The sequence below is a fragment of the Spermophilus citellus genome, assembly GCF_964194105.1.
Source record: "Spermophilus citellus genome assembly, chromosome: 14".
NCBI lineage: Eukaryota > Metazoa > Chordata > Mammalia > Rodentia > Sciuridae > Spermophilus > Spermophilus citellus.
In genome coordinates, this window is record NC_138194.1 from 102588275 (window position 1) to 102608574 (window position 20300).

Below are 20300 nucleotides of genomic sequence, written 5' to 3' on the forward strand. Positions count from 1 at the left end.
TATTTTGGGGGGTCGTAAGGGACTTACTGGACTCATGTACACGCCTTGATGCACATCTCCAAACTGGCCTTCTCCAATACAGCGTCCAAGTTCTATTCTTTCTCTTTGAATCTCATAGTCCCTGGCTGTAAAACACGACCTGTGTCAATACGTAATTAGGTGCAATACTTTAAATGTAGACACAACACTTGGCACATAGTTTCATCATGAGCAGAAACTTCATCTGTGGCACATGGATATACAGAGGTGTTTTCAACTGAGTGGAATTCTCTTAAACAATACTTTAAAAAGAACTTCTGTTCAGTTATGGTATTGGATGAATATAAAAATGAGTTTTATTAAACGCAGATTTTTTTTCCACAGTAGGAGTCTTTAAGTATCTGATTTATTTGGTATCTGTTTCATAGTTCTCTAAATAATTGCTCTAAGTATTATAGTGTATGCTTCATTAATAAGAGCTATTAGTTTAGGTATTAATGTAGGAAGTCTAGAAAAACACAATTATTTAAAGCAATTATTTTGCAAATAACTAAAGTTTATAAACACAGGGGCACTATAAAATTGTTAAACTTTATGCTTTGAAAGTTTAAGAGCTTTCCACTTTATTATAGTCTTATCTCTAGATTATCATTGAGCTAAGAGAGTTTAAAGAGGTAGTTTCTAAAAAACAATTTCAAAATCAATGACATGGAATCAAGGCTGAATATATCAGCATAAACTTGAGAGTATGTGCCTTAAATATGAGTTATATAAGATCAGTGTCTTGGCAGGCTGTTGAGGCACACAGAAAGAAAACACCCTCTAGGAACAGAATAGATTGAATTTCAATTCAATTACTCACTTGGTCCTTTGATTTATTTCCCAAAAGAAATTCATCCAAATCAGGGCTGTATATATTCCATTAGTGTAATCACTAATAGAACAAATCAATAGCCAAATATCTTAAGACCTTCCCCTGGGAGATCAAATTGTATAAATCAATTGTATATAAACATTGAACCAACATTTTAGATAGTTGTTTTCCTCTTTAAAATCAATTTAGCTAGTAATTCCATTGATTTAACAGAATGAGTAAACCAATGATAAATAGTTTAAAATAAGTTAACTGAAAACTGAAATGTCCCGTATCATTCCACGGTTGCAATTGCAAGCAAATGCAGTTATTTCAAAGGAATCCTGTTACCTTCATCTATTCCATAGTTTTCTGTATTGCAATTAAGAGAGAAAAAAATTGAAGACCTTGCTTAGAAATAACTTATAGCAATTAGGTTAACAATAAAAACTTGGAGTATATTTCAATAATATTCACTTCATTATTTTAAACTCAAATATGAATAAAAAAAAGAGATCTAAACAAGTAAAAACTTTATATCTTTGCGTTACCTTGATGTTTTTAACGTAATGTCTTTAAATCTCTATCTCATAAATTCCCATTTTTTGTGAGGTTTGGGTAAAAGGTAGCCATGTTAGGAATTTACTGTTAAACTATAAATAATAAGTAAATAAATTGTATATGTATATATAAATGTGAATTCTCTGTAGGAATGTACAAATGACTAAATGGTCAATCAAAACACTATCCTTAATCTTAAAAAACATTTTTCCAAATTGCCATTGGCTGTTAAAAAATATACACTAATTTTCAGCTCTTGCCTTGGTTTTAATTACTCTGATAAAACAACCCCCCACCCTCCATACTGGGGATTGAACCCAGAGGTACTTAACCATTGTGCTAAATCTCACCCCTGCCCCGCCCCTGTGAAGGCTGGCCTTGAACTTGTGACCCTCCTACTTTAGCCTCCAGGGTCAGTGGGATTTCAGGTGTAGGCCACCATGCCTGTTGTGACTGGTGACTTTTGGCAGGCCAGTGTGGCCTGCCCAGGAAAATACCTGCCTTAGAGGTCTACTTGTTTCTCTTTATTTTTGTAATGTTTCCTCATTGCATATACAACTCAAATGAGAATACTTTTAAAAATATATACAAAATAGGATAAAGAAACTAAAATACTTAGTTCTACTGATATCGGGGCATTTGGATTTCAGGTAAAGCTGCTGAGGCTGCCTTAAGAGGTGGGATTAAATTTTAATTTTTTTCCCCTTGTTTTTTACAAACATGAAATTTCAAGGACTTATCTAATTCAAGAGCTGGGGCATCTACAGATTCCCCTCTGTACAGACAAAGAGGAGAGCACCTTGCCACTTCCAGGTGGCAGGAGCTCATCCAGAGGTTCTGTGTCCCACACAGACACCACAGAGGGTATGGACTAAAGGCTGGAAGCTGCTGGCACTACTCAGTCAACCACACACAGCAAGGCATGATTTCAAGGAGAAGTGCAATTCTTTGCATATGTATGTGTGTACTAAACCTTTAAAGAATACTAATTATCTACAGAGAGTAAGTACTCTAATAAATGTTGCTAAGCAGCAAGAAAACAAGACTACAAAAATACTCTATCTAAACAACATTAATTATTTCATTTTAGGCTTCTGGTCTTATAGGAGTGCATATATAGAATTCGTAAGGTTGAAAAGAACACTTCTCTTAAGCACACAATAAAGTTTTCAAAGGACAATAAATACCCTAAAACCTATAGGCACCTATAGGTTATATACCCTATAACCATGAGGCACTGTCTGTCAACCTCAGCAAATACAGAGAGAAGAGCACTTACTTGAGGGCATGGTGTAAGTATCTTCTTCATCGATTATCTCGGCATAGTCGTCTGTCTCTGTACAAAAGGAAAACAGATATGTTGGCAGAAGTTAAAGACTTGACCTCTTGGACTTTGACACAATTAAAAAAGGCAAAACGATCTGTCTACACCCTCTACCATGCTGAAATATTCTTAAAATACTCAAATTTTGCTCACAAATGAGTCATTTATGGAAATAAAAGTGACATCACTGTCACTGTTAATAATACAGACTTGTTTCTCAGACAGCAAACAGGCTAACAACACAGAAAACCCTTGTTAAGAAAAAAAAAAAAAAGAAAGAAAAAAAGACAAGAGATAACCGCATGATCCAAATCAACCAACCTGTGCTGGCTGCTGAACTACATACCATGTACCTGCTTAGAACCATGCTTCTGGCTACTGGAGTCTCCCAAATAAGACTGGCCCCTCCAGAGACCAGGAAGTTTTGATTTTATTAATGACAAGACTCAACAGCATATTCTGAAACTTTTCTTTGAGGGACTAAATGGTAGCCTGAGTTTTGTGGGGGGAACTGGGCTGACTTATTTCATTTGTTCCAGATTGAAAAACGCAGGGATTTATCTTCTGTAACTTTTGCGCTCACATATTTCAAGAAGTATGTCAATGTCAAAAAGCTAAAAGACGGCTGGGGTTATGGCTCAGTGGTAGAGCGCTTGCCTCACATACGTAAGGCACTGGATTTGATCCTCAGTACCACATTAAAAATAAATAAATAAATAAATAAATAAAGATATTGTGTCTCCATGTATAACTAAAAAAATATTAAAAAAATAAAAATAAATACAGCTAAAAGAGCCAGATGTGGTGATGCACACCTGTAATCCCAGAGACTCAAGAAGCTGAGGCAGGAGGATAGCAAGTTCAAAGCCAGTTTCAGCAACTTGGTGAAGCTCTAAGTAAATCAGTGAGACCCTGTCTCTAAATAAAATACAGAAAGGGGCTGGGGATGTGGCTCAGTGATTAAGCACCCCTGGATTCACTCCCAGTATCAAAAGAGGAAAAAAAAAGAAAGAAAAAAGGAAGGAAGGAAGGAAGGAAGGAAGGAAGGAAGGAAGGAAGGAAGGAAGGAAGGAAGGAAGGAAGGAAACATGTTAAAATGAGTTATTTTTTGAGACAAAGTCAAGGAGTTCCAATGTTTCCACTGACTCCTTCCTGTAAAGCAGGATTTTAAAAGCCTACCACTGCACTAATGGGGACATTTCAAAGCACTCATCTAGGGGATAGCCGTCACTCCAACAGTACTACGCTAAAACACATTACTCTCCTCCTTCTGGAAAAACAGAACCCTTTGCTGTTTTTAGTGTCCTTCCTGGAGGGACATTAAGCTCTAATTTTTTTTTTAAATTGTAGATAAACACAATACATTTATTTTTATGTGGTGCTAAGGATCGAACCCAGGGCCTCAAACATGCTAGGCAAGTACTCTAACACTGAGCCACAGCCCAGCCCCACTAAGTTCTCTCAAAAGAGACCTGAGGGATGACTGTAGGGCCTGAAAAGCCAGCACCTCCTGCTGCCTGTGCTGCCCTCAATATTTCACTCAGCTGCAGAACCATGAAAGCTGAGCTGGAGCCTGCAACTGGAAGAATTCAATTCTCAATGTGTATCATCATTAAAATGACTATGAAAATTCTGGCTGGCAGAGTGTAATGTTAATAAATCAATTCTCTTTTAGACATTTATCATATGTAAACAATTATGGAGAGGTGAATATTATGTATTATTCTTTTATGTTTATTAAGTAATGCTACTTTGGGGATTCAAGAAAAAAAATTTAATCTATTCCAAACCTTCTATTCTTTCATTTCCATATTTCTCCCCCATCAACACTCACTTCTCCCCTTTTATGGCAGTGCTGGCTTGAAACTCAGGGCCTCACACATGCTAGACAAGCCTCTACCATTGGTGCTACACCTGAGCCCTTTGATTATTTTTATTTTGAGACAGGGTCCTGCTAAATTGCCTAAGCTGGCCTTGAACTGCCTCAGCCTCCCGAATTGCTGGGATGATAGGCGTGTACCACCAGGTCTGGCCCATCTTTTCTCCTCCTTCTCCTGTTCTCAAGAGAATACGAAGAACAGTAAACTGGCAAACTGTAGGCCTGCAGCCTTGCTCCTGTGTAAGATGGTTTATCAAAAGACCTTGTGGGAAAAGATCTGGAGCTGCAGAGGGAACTGCTCAGGTACCTGTAACAATCAGGACTAAGAGGGGAAGAATCTACTGCATGAACCGAGATGATAGAGGCAACACAAGCCCCAGATGAGTACCTGCTCATCACTGTCTCTTTTCATCCTGTAACTTAGCAGGCTCAACTTCCTGACAGTGCCCCCAGAAAATGAACGACACCAAGGCTGTCTTTCCACAGACAGCAGCCCCAGCTCCCTCCCTGCCTTCTTTCATGCAGAATGGTATGTGCCTCTGGCTGGCCCTGGTGGGGCGGGTCTTGGGAGAGCTGCTCAGACTCCCACCTCTGCTGTCCTTCCCCGGGGTCCCCGATTGTTCAAGGCTCTGACAACGCTGTCCTCACTCTCAAGTCTGACTCAGCAGATGCTGCAGACTCCATGGGGAGCCTGGGAAGACTAGGCATGTGCTGCCTGGAGAAGAGTATGAGGCTAGTAAGCATAGCAATAGCCACAGCCCACCTGAAGCTACCACCTGCTAAAGCTCATCTTGGCTCAGAGCCAATTCTGGTTTCAGCCAAGTGCCCCATCTATTCAGAGACCTCTCCCCAAAAGAATTTGCCCTATCCTCATGTTCTTGATCATGTTCCTTGACTTATTGTCCTCTGACTTTAAAAATTTTTTTCCCTGCTTCCTTGTAACTGGTCTGTACGGCTCTTGGGAACAGAGTGCCCCTGGAGCAGAGCCTTTGTGCATCTTATTTACCTGTGTTCTCAGCATGGAAAACAGTGACTAGCTCAGAGCAGGTGCTCAGGAGATACAGCTTCTCAAGAAAATGAGTGCACTGATAGACTGAGTGGGTGGCACATCCCCAGAACAAGGGACAAGGCACAGTGCACATGTGACCGCTTGAGATTTGCTTCCTGACTATGGGTCAGGTATGCTCTCATGTGCACAGCGAGAGCACAGTGCCCATGCCAGGTTGTCGTGAGGACTGTACTGGGTGAGTGAGCATGAAGTTGGGGTGTGCCCTGTACCCACAGACTGCCAAGGAGGAACTGCTCCTCTTGTGGCTGTCGTGTTCCTGTGAAGATTCTGAGAGGGGCTGGCAGGTCTGTGTGATGACCCTTCCAGTCAGTCTTAGTGTGGCTCAAGTACCTTTGAGGACTGTCTCACAAACCTCAAGCAGAGGTTCCACCCTTGAAATAACTCTGAAATTTTTTAAAGAGTGATGAGACTACTACAGGAAATCTCTGGGGAACTCACTGGCCCCCTGGGAATTAGCCACAATACTTGGGGCAGATGTATGCTTTATGACACCAAGTGCACAGAGAATGATTACTTCGTGAACTACACGGGTAGGTTCTTAAGAAGCTGAGTAAGCACCAACAGGCACACGGGACTGCGAAGCTTTGCAGTTTCTATGTAGGAGTTTCAAGTGGCAGTTCTTGGCATATTTCTCTAAGAATTATTGATATTGATTTGGTTATATTTTTTTCTCCTGGCTTTTAGGTTCATGGGATACTATGAGAGACACTGAGGTGAGAACCTTTTCTCTTTTTGCTGTGCTCAGGGCCTTGGGCCTGCTGGGCAAGCACTCTACCGCTGAGCCACATCCCCAAGTCAGAGATATTTTTACACACTTATGGGCCCTGATAAATTGGAGGCCAGCCTTAGACTGTTTCCTCCACCCCCAAATAATGGTATCATAGAGGGACAATGCAGGACAAAGGAAACAGTCAAAGATCTGTTAGACAGCATTCTCTACTTCTGATAGGGACTGTCAGCTTTGGTAGGTGACAGTGTCCAAGGGCTCTTGCACTGTGGCTTACTCCTCAGCAGAGTGCTCTGGGGGCACAGTTGTCACTTCCTATTTCCCAGGCAGAAGGCTAAGGCACACAGATGTGCAGCTTTTTCAGGACCCTGCTCAGGGGTAGCTTGTACTCAGCCTGGTGGCGCAGCACAGAGCCTAGTTTGCAGTGCTGCATGGTCCTTAATCACCTTTCAACCAGACTCCCTTCACTTTGAAACTACCACAACTTCCTATAGACATACTTCCTCCCTCCACAGGGCTGAGTGCTACACCAAGGATGCTCACAGGAGGGCTCATCTATGCAGGGGTCCCACACTGCCATCACAACACAGAAGCAGAGGCAAAATCTTGAGCAAGAGCATTCTTTCACTTAGCCCTGAGGAAAACCCCTTTGCTTTAGCTTATAAAATCTCACTTCTTTGGTGGCTCAGTGGTGAACCTGGGAGATGCCTGGCCCAGGAGTTAAAGGCTTAAAGAGAAACATTAAAAGCTGGGCGTGGTGGCACATGCTTAAACTCCCAGCTTTTGGAAGCTGAGGCAGAAGGAGTGCTTGAGTGCAGGGGTTCAAGGTCAGTCTGGGCAAACTAGGGAGACCTTGACTCAGAAAAAAATGAATGATAAATAAATAGAAACATTTTAAAAAGGAGAATCCTAAAATTTAGATAACATTATAATTTTACCAAAATTATAAATTAGATGAACAATTTGTTAAAAGGACACTAAGAGTTAAGCAAATAGGGAGGAAATTACTAAGTTGTCATTTCAAAGCAAGGTTAAGAAGAGAAAGTCACTACTAACTGATCAGCATGCACAAAGACATTAAAGGTTCATGGTCTGTCACTTAAAGAGCCTAATGCCTCTGGAGGTGCTATCAGGAGATTGGTTTGGTGTCTGGGAGGGATCCATCCATGGAGAAAGTGTACTATTGCCTGGTTTATAAACAAAAGGAAACACAAAAGTCTTTGAGCTCAGAAAGTTCCCAAGCACTGAAAACCTGTGAAATTTTTCAGTTATGAAGCAGAGAGCGGGACCTGTCTCCACACTTTCTCCTGTCTCCTGGAGGCAGCAATTCTGACAACCTGATCCCTTGCCTGGCTTCCCCACTGCTCCCAGAGGCATGGGGCTAAGCAAGAGGGGCAGGAAGTCTGAGGCACTCTCAACCACTAACATCTGCACAGGGCCCAGGCTACAGGCAACTTGCAAGGACTAACCAGTATTAGTCTTCTATCCAACCGGCATAACTCAGATGTGCCATGGAGTCTGCAGGCATGTGAAACAGAAGATAATTCTTTTCTAGTAACCAAGATAACTCCAACTTTGCTTGGCAGTATTATTTAGCCACACTACCTAGGCCAGGGACTGGCATTCTTTTTCTACAAGGCCAGGCGGGAAGTGTGTGAGATTGTGCGGGCCACACACTCTGGGGGCAGCACTCGGCTTGGCCATTTGCACCACAGTCAGCAAGTGGGGAGGACACCATGGAAGTACAGGTGTGGGGCCGTGTTCCAACAGAACTTGACTTATGGGTGCTGAAACTGGGGTTTTTACATAACTGTGATGTCACAAATACTATCTTTCTTTTGATATTTTCTGTGCAACCATTAAAAAATGTGACCACATTGCTAGCTCAAGAGGAAGTACCAGAACAGCTGGGTTGTTAGGCCTTAGTTTGTGGACCCCCAACCAATACTAACTGAGTCAACCCTTAGGATGTGGGTGTTTTTGTAAGATAGGTTAAGTATACTTGCCCTGGCTAATTTGCAGTACGGAAAAGTTCTAGTGTGGGGAAATTACATGAAAACGTTTGCATTCTGTCAACCTATAGTAACAACCCTTTGTCTGTAGATATTTAAATCTGTATGCTTCACAGTAATCCTATAACCACCCTGGGACCCCTTTTACTGATGGAGATGCAGGGGATGAACAATCTGCTTCAGGTCACTCAAGTCACCTGGTGACAGGATGGAGCAGAAGACAAGGGTGACACTGGAGCCCAGACCTAGCTACTCCTCTCAGATCCACAGGCTCTTTGTCTGCAAACAGGGCCACCCAGTGATATTCCCGACTGCTGTGAGCAGGAATCACGCAGGTAAGGTGCTTGCACATAGGAAGCTCTCAATGACGTAAACTGCTGACTTTATCACTACCAGGGATTGATTTAGAAAGGAAGCTCAGATCTTCTGGCTTCAAATCCTGTGAAAAACACACACTTTCAGATGAGAGTCATGTCGTGGCCTTTCCCCAAGGCCACGAAGCTCATTCTATGTAGGGGTCCCACACTGCCATCCCAACACAGGAGCAGAGGCAGAATCTTGAGCAAGAGCATTCTTTCACTAAGCCATGAGGAAAACACACTGTCCCCTTTGCTTTAGCTTATAAAATCTCACTTCTTTGGTGTGCAGGACCATAAAGTTCCGTGCAGGCAGCACAGACTGAGAAATGTAAGACTCTAAATGTGATTTTAAGTTTTCGAGCTTATTAAGTGCTATCAACAGTTTGGAGGGGGGGCGGACAACCATTATCATTATTGCTGGTATTTTCCCTTACTGTTAGTTTGCAAGACTCTAAAATCATTTTCACTCTTTCCTTTCTACTACCTCACTCTGATCTAGGAATCATTAATACATACTCCATACCTGCTATAGATAGAGAATGTCTGAATCTCTATCACTGTTTCCAAGTGTGACTAATTTTGCTGAAATATGCATTGACAATTTTCTAGAATGCTAAAATTTTAACTTAAAAAACTCACTATGAACATACAGCTCAAATTTCCTGCTGTGGTGTGATTAGCTAATAACTGGTTACACCTTCCACACACCACCCTGAACAACTCTTAGCAGACCATGTTCTTGTGCCATTTGTCCTTGTTTCTGTTGTATCAAAACCACATTTTGCCTTTCATTAAATACTGGACTGTACTTATTTCCATAAATAATTATCATAGCAGTAACACAAATGTGAAAATAGATTTTACCGTCCCCACTAATTTCATCTGCAGATCCAGGTGGCATGCAAAGAAAGGGGGAGCAGGGAACAGAGGGAAGGAGAGATGGGAGAGGAGAGAAGAGAGGGAGACACTATTAAAATGACAAGTCGATCAAATCTCGAGAAAAGTAACAAAATCACCCCACCCAGGTCTAATTCAAAAGGCAAAAGACTGTAGTCATATGTTACTTTAACTGACAGATATTATGTCAAGTTTTAAGATATCAAAATGTTATACCAAGTTACACAGTAATAGAGTTTTAAATTAGTTTCTACTATAGTAAGCAAAATTAATTCGACAGCCTCTCACAATTACATGTTAAAAAATGCTTCTACTTCCCTCAGGGAGAATTTGTATCCTTTTAGATAAAAGACAAACCAGTCGTTACATGTATGTTAAAAGATAAAGGGGAACCCGCCTGGAGTAAGCCTACTGCAGTGCGCAGCAGGATTCAAACACCACATGAGAGTCTAGGCCAGGCCCACTGCAAACCACAGGGAGTACAGTGCTCCCAGCTCTGTGAACAAGTAAGGATCCCCTTTAAATGTGTATGAAACAACAAATTTTATTACCAACATTCTGGAGAAATTATTGTTTCAACAATTGTAAGAAAATCATTGCTTTCCTAGAAAACCCTCCCAACGGCAGAGCTGGCCCTTCTCTGCAGCATCCTGAGCACAGAAAGCAGACACAGGCGATTCTAAGCAGCTCCTCTGCATTCAGGTGCATGCTACGTTAGGAGACCCATACTACAAGGTACATGGTCCTGCCCACCCCTGTGGGAAAACACTGAGAACGCAAAGGGGACAGGAAAGCTACTTTCTGCCCTTTCATGCACTTGGAAACCAGCAAACAGGCAAACAAAAGTCTATTACTCAAGAGAGCAGCTCCAAGATTGTGAGACAGCAAACCTCCCCCAGTTATCACCTCTGGACAGCAGACACCACACACACTGACATTCAGTAAAGCTAGGAGCTGCTGAGGACAGTCTCTAAGCATCAGTTAGAGAGTTAGCTTTGTGGTGCTGTGGTTAGCAAGGGACCCTATGCAACAGAGTGCAGTACCGGCAGGAGAAGGTTCATGGGAACAGAAGACCAAAGGGAGAAAGCGCCTAGCTTTCTTAACTTTATGTTGGCAGTGACTGACTCCTTTACAAAGAGGCGAGAGGAGGAAAGAAAAAAAAAAGAAACAAATTATTTCAATACAAAAGATAAACTGTTACATTTTTAAGGCACATCTATAAAAATAGACACAAATTTGCAAATATTTGTATTTCACTACTGCACACCTTACTTTGTACTAGCACTGACTTGCAGCTTATAAAATAAACGCTACTATTTTAAGATCTAATTTTCTGTCTTAGCAAAGGTTAGCACTGGATATGGAAGACACAATGAAACTCTCCTGATCTGCACAGTCAGCCACTGACAGTACAAATATGCTTACAAACCACAAAACCCAAACAAAAGAAATAATAAAAACCAATAGTAATTCAAGAATCAAGAACATTCAATTATTCTTGTGATAATATTCAACAATAAAGAAAAAAATGTAGAAAACTAGCAGATCTTGATTTTGTGAAAGAGTTTTATGCGCAATTTACTCCACATTCTCAGTGGAGACAGAGACTCACGCAGATCTGGAGTACCTTGTACACCCTGGTGAGGAGGGTATTTGAATACACAGGCAGCACACCTTCCTCATTTACTCACTTGCCCACTCATGTACTGCGACTCATTTGAGAGGTGTACCGCTCTGATTTTAGCAGTGAGAACACGGAGAAGCAACGATTATGGATGATAATAGCAGCAGTGGACACGCCAATGAAGTTCAAGCAAGGGATGGAGCTTTAAGACGCAAAGTAGCAGCTGAACGACCCAGGCAGCAGGAGACACAGAGGGCATCAGTGGTGAGTTGCCACTTACAGCGTGGGCCTTGGAGAGGGCCAGGACTGTCTGGCCATCAAGATGGCAATGATCTCACTGGCAGTACCAATATACAAGAAGCAGAAATGAAAAGAACTAAGAATACTTTGGTACTTTTCAAATGATGTATTTTGATTCCAAGGACACAATCTCACTGCTTGGTTTGAAAAGCTACCTTTTTCACAGACCAGAATCCTGGCCCTGCAGGTGATGGCCTAGGAATGCCACTCTCCCTGTGATACTGGTGAAGAAGATGGCCTGAACTGACAAATGTACGCACCAGAGTTGGTTGGGGGGGATCAGGAGGCAAGAGCTATGTGGAATACCCTGGATGGAACAAGAATGTGCACTGTGGACAAGGGCATTCTGTCAATATTATATGTGTCAATTTTGTTAATTCTACTCTGATATGATGATGTCTTTGACCCTAAGAAATACACATTGAGCTACAATTATCAACAGTGCATTCAAATAAACAATATATGATACTTCGTTTTTATTATTCCTACAAACATTCTCCAAGAATAAACTCAGGAAAAATAAAAATATAGGGAGCATGGGCTCTGTTTCAGAGAATGTCTGGATTCAATCATTGGCTCCACCACTCATTACCTGACTGTGGGAAGACAACCCTACTTTCATTTCTCAGTTTTCTTACCTGTTCAATAGGGTAGTAACAAGCTGCCCCAGGTAAAGAGCTGAAGGAAAACTTTCTGCTAATGGTAAGTGAGTGGAAGGAGCTGGACAGGGCAGAGATGGTGAGCATGCACACCAGCAATGTCAGGGCAGGGCCTGGTCACTAAGCAATGAGGACACCCATGTGGGGGACCTGGAGCTGGTCGTGGACACTCAAGGAATAAGCTAGAAAAACAGGAAGGCACAGTTCAAGAGGGTTTTCTTAAAGTGAAACTGCAGGGGCTGGGGATGTGGCTCAAGTGGTAGCGCGCTCGCCTGGTATGCGTGCGGCCCGGGTTCGATCCTCAGCACCACATACCAACAAAGATGTTGTGTCCACCGAGAACTAAAAAATAAATATTAAAAATTCTCTCTCTCTCTCTCACTCTCTCTTTAAAAAAAATAAAAATAAATAAAAATAAAAATAAAGTGAAACTGCAGCTGGGTGCAGTGGCACACACCTGTGATCCCAGCTACTAGGGAGGGTGAGGCAGGGCAACCACAAGTTGAAGGCCAGCCTAGCAATTTAGCAAGCCCCTGCTTCAAAATAAAAATAAAAAGCCTAGGGACATGGCTCAGTTTCAGAGCTGGGTGCGATCCCCAGCACCTCCCGCTACCTGACACTGCAGCGGGGTTGCAGGTAAGACCAAGTGCGAGCACTATGAGGGTAAGAGGTTGTGGGGAGTGGGGACAGGCCCCTAGGCAGATTGCTAACAGGGAACACAGAGCCTCCCATGGTGAGCTGAATGCTTAGAAGGCAGGTGGGACTTTGATAGGCAGGATCCAAAGCTAGTGTTTGTGAAGGAGCAACAATGAGAAGCAAGGGACACCTCTCTCACCTCCTGTCCCAGGACTGCAATGGCTCCAGGGAAGAAGCAGTCATTGGCAATAGGGTGCCCAGAATAGTAGTGCACACCTGTCACATGTGAAGGGGGACTAAGAGCACCATCACCCTCAGGGTGAGAGCTAGTTGCACAAGAGGAAGGTGACAGGATGGTTCAGAGAAAAAGTTGTGGGTTCAGAGGAATGGCAGAGGCACAGTGAGGGGTTGGGAACTAAGAGAAAGCAGAGGAAGACAGTAGGGATGTTCAGGGTGTCTGGGCGACACAGGAATCTGAGGCTTCTGTAGGGATATGGGCAAGAGTCCAGGGGGTCACTGCTGACCTTTCCGGCTTTGCACAGTGAAGTAAAGTTCCCTCTGGCCACTCTTCTCAGGAGCATTTGATTCTGGAGGAAAGTTCCTGAGCTCTGTACTCTGACAGTCTTCCCAGAAAGTCATCCCACCTAGGGTAGCCGTGGGGGAACCCTGCACCACCAGTGGAAAAACCCATTCATTCATAATGACATTTAAAAAGAAGATCCCCAAGGACAAAAGCAACATCTGGCTAGTGAGGCCAAAACTCCTTGTTTTAAAAACTGGGAAATAAAGGAAAAGAACAGGGCTATTTTTTCCTAATTCTCCAGTAGAACCCATTCTCTAGGGTACTGAACAGCTCATGTGGAGAAGCATCTTCAAAAGTGTTCCAGCAGGGGCTGGGGCTCAGCACAGTGGCAGAGCACCTGCCTTGCACATGGGAGACACTGGGTTCGATTCTCAGCACCACATAAAAAAAATAAATAAACAAAATAAAGATATATTTAAAAAAAAAAGTGTTCCAGCAGAAGAGAGGAAGGACTGATGGTTTCGCACCCTGTTGTGGTCCCTGAAGAAAGCCAGGCATGAATGTCAATAGCTGCTAAAACCAAAAGGCAAGATGCTCATGGGAACATTATAAGTGATGGATCAGACCAGAGGGACCTAATGCATAGATCAATCTTAATGTCTCCAAGAAAAATAATCAGATGTACACCACCTATGAGCTATTCTCTTTGTTCCCTTTTCTTGCTGCTATACTGGGGATTAAACCCAGGGCCTTGTGGCTGGGGTGGTGGCTCAGTGGTAGAGCACTTGTCTAGCATGTGTGAGGCACTGGGTTTGATTCTCAGCACTGCATATAAATAAATGAATAAAATAAAGGTCCATCAACATCTAAAAAAATATAAAAAAACAAACAAGAAACCAGGACCTCACATATGCAAGGAAAGTGCTCTACCACTGAGCTACATCCCAGCTCCCCCCCCCTTTTTTTTTTTACTTTGAGACAGAGTCTCACTAACTTGCTAAGCTCACCTTGAACTTGCAACCCTCCTGCCTCAGCTGGGATTACAAACCTGCAGCACCACATTTAACACCTGTGAAGCAGTCTTGCAAGAGTATGTATCATTGGATCTGAGTTGGATCAACTTCTCTAGATCCTAACAACCAGTTTACAGGGACCAAAGAGCCAGAGACGAACAGTTAAGCAAAACAATGTCAAGAGATGTGATTAGCCGAATGTGGAGTATAGGGAATGCAGGGTAAGTTCCATTGTTTCTTCAAAGGTAAACGCCATTACAAACAACAGGAAGGCCCAGCCACCAGGCACGCGGAGAGGCAGAGAGCATGTTCCACAAGTGTTACTTGCTTGACTCTTGTTTGTACAAGACAAAGCATGAAAACGAAGCAGTAAGAGAAATCTGAATGCTGGCTGGATATTTGTTAATGTTTTCTAAAGGGTCTTACTTATAAGAAACATAGGTGAAATATGTCTTAGATTTGCTTACAAAAACCAGTGGGGATTATGTGTCAGTGTAAGTAGCTAGATGCAGAAATGAAATAGGACTGGTCATGAGTCTCCACCACTAACTGTGGGTGATGTGCATGTGGAAAACCATGGTACAATTCTGTGCTCGCTCTCTTGCACATGTTGGAAACTTTCTAGAATGAAAAACTAGAGAAATGATTCAAAGGCATAACACATAGTGGGCACTTAATAATATTTGTTCACTACTATTTGTTCTGATTCAAGCAGCTTTGATTTTAATCCACAGGCTACACAAACTGGGCCCTGAGGTCTGACTCTAGAATTTTATTTTAAAATCCCCAGTTCTCCTTTAAAGTTTTTCTCTGCAGAGAAAAAAAAAATAGGGCCATTTTATATTGGCAATGTTTGTTTTATATTTAGCAAGATGATACTTGGGCTTCTTGCATGTTAGTAATATGATCTTTAAAAAGGTTATTAAAGTTTATCAATGACTGTGTTAAGCAGTTGAGTCTAAAGACTGAGAAGTACACCCAAACATTGCCAACTGTGAAACATATGCTATCAGAAAGACAGGAACACATTTCTGTTCAAAATACACTCATGAGGGCTGGGCTACGGCTCGTGGCAGAGTGCTTGCCTAGCATGTGTGAGGGAGGCACTGGGTTCGAACCTCAGCACCACATAAAAAAATAAATTAAAAAAAATAAAGGTTTTGTGTTTATTGACAACTAAAAATATTTTTAAAAATATACTTATGAAGCATTTCATTCTCCTTCAGATGCAAAGGGTGTTGGGGAGAAGATGAGAATAACGCTCTATTATGGAAAAACTGTTTACAGGATGGAGGCAAGAGATCTGTGGGGGTGGGTCTGCGAAATCAAAAGTCCTCCCTGCTCAGCTGTTGCTCCAGCCTCTCCAGGCCTGCCCACAGCCACTGCTTGAGGGCAGGGAGACGGCAGAGGGCAGAGGGCAGAGGACAGGGTACCTGGCACTGGGGCTCTTTCAGGGAACACTTCACAGCCAATGGTGCTATCTCAGTGCGTGTGACATCTGAGATTCTCAACTGCTTGGAAAACCAAAAGAGAGTGAGGTGACGGAGTAGCACCCTTGAATCTCAGGAATGGCAGGCAGAGTTCCAGTGATGCCAAGGTGGGAGAAGGATGGCTCCAAGAAGAAGGCAGCAGGGTGGCCTCCTGGGGTCCTCACACCCGCCCAAGGCTCCAGCCTGTGTCTCTGTGAAGCCAGATGCAAGCTCCTCGATGGCTTGGCCTCTCTTCTAATACCAGGCTGATCACAAAACACTAACAACTGCTACTGAAACTAGAAGAACATCCAGTACATTCCAAGTACTAGAAACACTCGAGTCATGTCTAATACCTACCACTTTGTGCCCAGAAAAGCTAATGGTAGCATTTTGATCATGTCATAAAGCATATGATTTTCAAAATGAACTTCTTATCTACTAGGAAAGAATACTCTGAAATTAGGGCAAGGTTTGCTTGTTTGTTTTCACATTCAACTTCTGAAAAGCCAGCATTTAAATCAAGCATTCAACAGAAGAGACTACCTTAGAGAAAACAGTATCATAAAAATTGTAGTCAGAGTATAAAGCCAGGTACAAGTAGCTCTTTCAAATTTAAACACAGTGCACACTTCTGAATTTTAGCAGAAGAGTCAGTACTATATTATTATAGCTTAAGGGGGAAAAACTACCATGAATCACCCGCATGAAAGTATTACTCCTTTCCACACACATCAAGCTTTTGGAATGAACCAACAGAGAGTCTAATGAAAGGACAAGGAGCCTCCCAGTCAAGGCTCTATTGCTCCTATCAGGAGCAATATTGAGCTGGACCAAGCATCTAAGCTCCCACAGTGGCAATTTCCTCATCTGTAGAGAGGAGATGCTGCAGACAGTCCTGAGGTCCAGCCTGGGCACGGTTGGGCATAGCACATGCTGGGCCCCAATCACACCTCAGCACTACTTGTGTTCACATAGCAGTAAAGGAACAAAGACCTTATGTGTAAGGCCTGCTCTTAAGTGTTTTGATATTTAAGAATAATTTCTAGTCACTGATTTGAAATACCTGAAGAAAAGTATGCTGCATGGTTAACAACCAAGCCAAAATGATGTTACAATATTTTAAAAAGTTTGCAGTAATACTGAAAAAGCAGCCCTAGTAGGACAAAATTTGTACTTTAGCACAATAGGGCTGGCAGAGACAATCAAACTAAATATTCTTACTGGCAGGTGAGAAAGGTCACTCTGCTCATTTCCATGATGAGACATGAAAGAGAAAAACTGCAGTCTGCAGTCCTCTTGTGTACCATGGAAACACTTAACAAGAGTCATGGCCATGATGAGGTGGTATCACAAAGTCAGCTCTGAGCATCAATTTGGAAATATCTGTATTCCTGGACATTTTTTGCCCCTTCCCACCGTGTTCCAGCACCACCACCATGCAGGCCACGCCTCCCTCTCTGACCGCACATATAAATCCCACATGGCAGACTGACGCTGGCCTCTAAGTTGCACCCTAAATTCCACCAGAATCTTGACCTGGCCGTGGCTCTCAACAGAGCCTTACAGTAAGTATGTGTTTCCTAAAAACTTAATACTTAATTGTCTTGAAAGTCCTTTAGGCCCTCAGAATAGTATGCCTGGGGAAACACGATTCTGTTGGGTATTTCTGAAACCTCTATTAATCTCATTTTTACAGAGAAGCTCCCAAATTTCAAAGGTAGACCCTCTGGGTAGAGGGATGCCTTCAGCAGTGCTCGGCATGCAGCACGCACTGTCTGCCAGGTGGGCTGCTGTGCAGTGGACAATGAGAAGCTTGCAGAACCCCCACCTTAAAGGAGTACTGGTGGCCAGAGGTGGTGGTGTCTGGCAGAAAAGTAGACCACCTTGCAGCTGGCCTGGCTGGACTGCAGCCTGATCCCGTTGGCCTGTACACAGAACAGGCTTGCCCAGGAACAGAGGCAGAACATCCCAGGGTCCAACAGTATGTCAGCACCCCAGCCCCTATGGGGGCAGAGAAATAATCCTGGGCTCTGTTAACAGTACTAGTTTTCCAGGTGTCAGTTTAATAAAGATACTTCAAGAAATGTCAAATTTCAGCTTTGGGCAAGTGTGATGCACAGGTGGGTTGGATGCTATGTGATTCTTTGTGGACAACAGAAATGTACCATTTGTTAGTCTGATTCTGCTTACATGAGCAAGCAGCAGGTGGAATGACAAACAACCACATCATGACTGTGGAGGACATTCTTCTCTTCTGGATCTGCAATTATCCAGGACAGTCTTTTGTCAAAGGATCTCAGCTCTGGAAAGACTGCTGTTGCAATGAGAAGAACAGGACTGGTGGGCCACCTCTAGTGGGGCTATAGGGGTAGGGGAACTGCAACCCCAACTTAGTGTGGCTGAGAAACAATGTAGAGAAGGGGAAGGTGGCCTGTGGGCAGGTAGATGGCCTTTGAGGGCTGAGTAAGAAAGCTTGAGCTTCATCTGATGAACACTAAATCATCACTGTTTCTGACCTGAGTGATACATATTTAAATTAACATAGTAGTAAAGAAGTGACAGAGAAGGAGGTATAACCTTATTAAGGTAGACCTAGGAAGAAAGTATTAAGGCAGAATCAAAAGAAATTAAGAAAAGGTTTGAAACTAGAGAGCCAAGTTTGGGTACTAATTCTACCTTTTGCTAGTTATGTAATCTTAAGCAAATTATCTAACCTCTCTGGGCCTCAGTTTTCTTCATCTGTATATTAAGAACTATCTCCTTGGGCCATAGTGAGAATTACAAGAGTTAATCCATGAAAAAAGATACAGAACATAAAGCAGAGACTGGAACAAAGTATGTCCTGCAAGTATACCTCACAAGTCAGCTGGCTTTCTTTTCCGTGTGTGTCTGAATTAGGATATAAAAACTGGGAGTGTGTCCAAAAAGGGTGGCTGAGATTGCAAAGTGCAGAGGTGTGATGATGACCAGCTGCTAAAAGAAACTGAGGTTCAGCCTGAAGAATGGAGGAAGCTGATGAAGAAATCAGTCAAACTGAAGGACGAGGTATGAAGCTTCTGTGGGACCTAGTTGATCACCCAAGACAGATGCAGGAATCATGCTTTTTAGCCCAATAGGAGCTCAGCTTGCTCTCAAGCAGGAGTGATCATGGGGAATGTGCATGGTCAAGCGCAGAGCCAGGGCATTCAGCAGACCCTAGGCCTCATCCCGGAAGCTGCTTTTCAGGCTCAAAGGTGGTACAGGCCTCAAGGGCTCTACAGACTGCTCGGCAGAACACCCTCAGACATCCCCAGGCCCTTCTTGCCTCTGGAGTCTGCTTAGGGCAGCTGGTGGCCACCCTCTCCACCAGACTGTGTTCTATGAGGCTGAGTGTTGCTGGACGGCCCAGATCCGCTTCTGGAAACCTTGGTTACTGCTTGAGTCTTGCACTAGGTTTGTGGAAAGACAAATGTGGACAATGAGTGGGCAGCACTGAGAATGCCTCTGCCATGAAGCCCGAGGGTCTTTGCCTGGAGTAGGGACACAAGACACACTCTGCAGAGGACACGTAGGGTACTTGTGTGCGACAAAAGACAAGAAGTTACACTTTAATGTTGGATACTAAGAAATAATCCAGTATCGACTAGGCAAAAGAGCAAAACCAAATTTTAGGAAAAACTAACTCATAACAAATTGAACAGGAATTGAGTCCCTGTATGCCAGAGACTAATAACTAATGTTATCAGGAAGCTACTATTTTAGAAATAGAACATATACGTTCAGATGAGACACACACGTATGCAGCTCCACCTCTATCTTCCGTATTTTCAGATTGGAAAAAAAAGACACATGTACTTTAAAAACATACAAGAAAGGCACACCACACTCATCACACCAGCAAATAGTTAAGATAATGCTTATACCAGTATCTTAACTATATGTAAAAGAACCATATCCAAACACCATTGTATGTTCATTGAGAAAGACAAAAACCATCTAAAAAATGTTTCACATTTCTTGACATTCAAAAGACAATAAAATAAATGTACAAAGTATATAGTTTTAAATTCCACTCAAATGCAAAGATAAATTATGATGGCAAAATCAAAAGTAACAATTTTCACTCCAAATATGACTAACACAAAAAAACTGAAAAACAACCCAGAATTTATATAGCCCGGTGAGTAATCTGGTACTTCACATGTCTCATCTAAAACAACAAAACCTCTGAGCTGGTAAAACTATGCAAATCCCTAGTCTAAGCTAGTCCGGAAGAAGCCTTCACACTGTAAGTGGAGGGAGGTCTGCGATGCTCTTTGCCTGGCAGCTTGCTGCAGAGGCCTCTCCCCTGGTCCTTACCTGACACAGAGACCGCATGTGTCCGTACGCCTTGCTTCTCACTGTTGGCCAACCTGCAACAGACAAGGAAAGAGT

At 42.7% G+C, this 20300-nt stretch overlaps 2 protein-coding genes across 19 annotated transcripts in view; one reads left to right on the forward strand and one right to left on the reverse strand.

The window, feature by feature from the left end:
- The window catches only part of CHRAC1 (chromatin accessibility complex subunit 1), a 237913-nt gene that overhangs the window by 183605 nt on the left and 34008 nt on the right, over positions 1-20300 (forward strand). The window lies entirely within an intron of this gene.
- PTK2 (protein tyrosine kinase 2) overlaps positions 1-20300 on the reverse strand; it is a gene marked incomplete at its 3' end in the record, with an annotated part of 231814 nt that overhangs the window by 61682 nt on the left and 149832 nt on the right. For 8 of the 18 annotated variants that reach the window (XM_081266332.1, XM_081266330.1, XM_081266329.1 and 5 more), the window contains 6 exons: positions 20226-20278; positions 10704-10787; positions 9628-9645; positions 2673-2729; positions 1184-1204; positions 28-125 (listed from right to left, as the gene is read on the reverse strand). In XM_081266332.1, the coding sequence (XP_081122458.1) occupies positions 28-125; positions 1184-1204; positions 2673-2729; positions 9628-9645; positions 10704-10787; positions 20226-20278 (331 nt within the window). The remainder of the gene's footprint in view (positions 1-27; positions 126-1183; positions 1205-2672; positions 2730-9627; positions 9646-10703; positions 10788-20225; positions 20279-20300) is intronic. The other 10 variants (XM_081266331.1, XM_081266340.1, XM_081266337.1 and 7 more) reach the window with 5 other exon arrangements.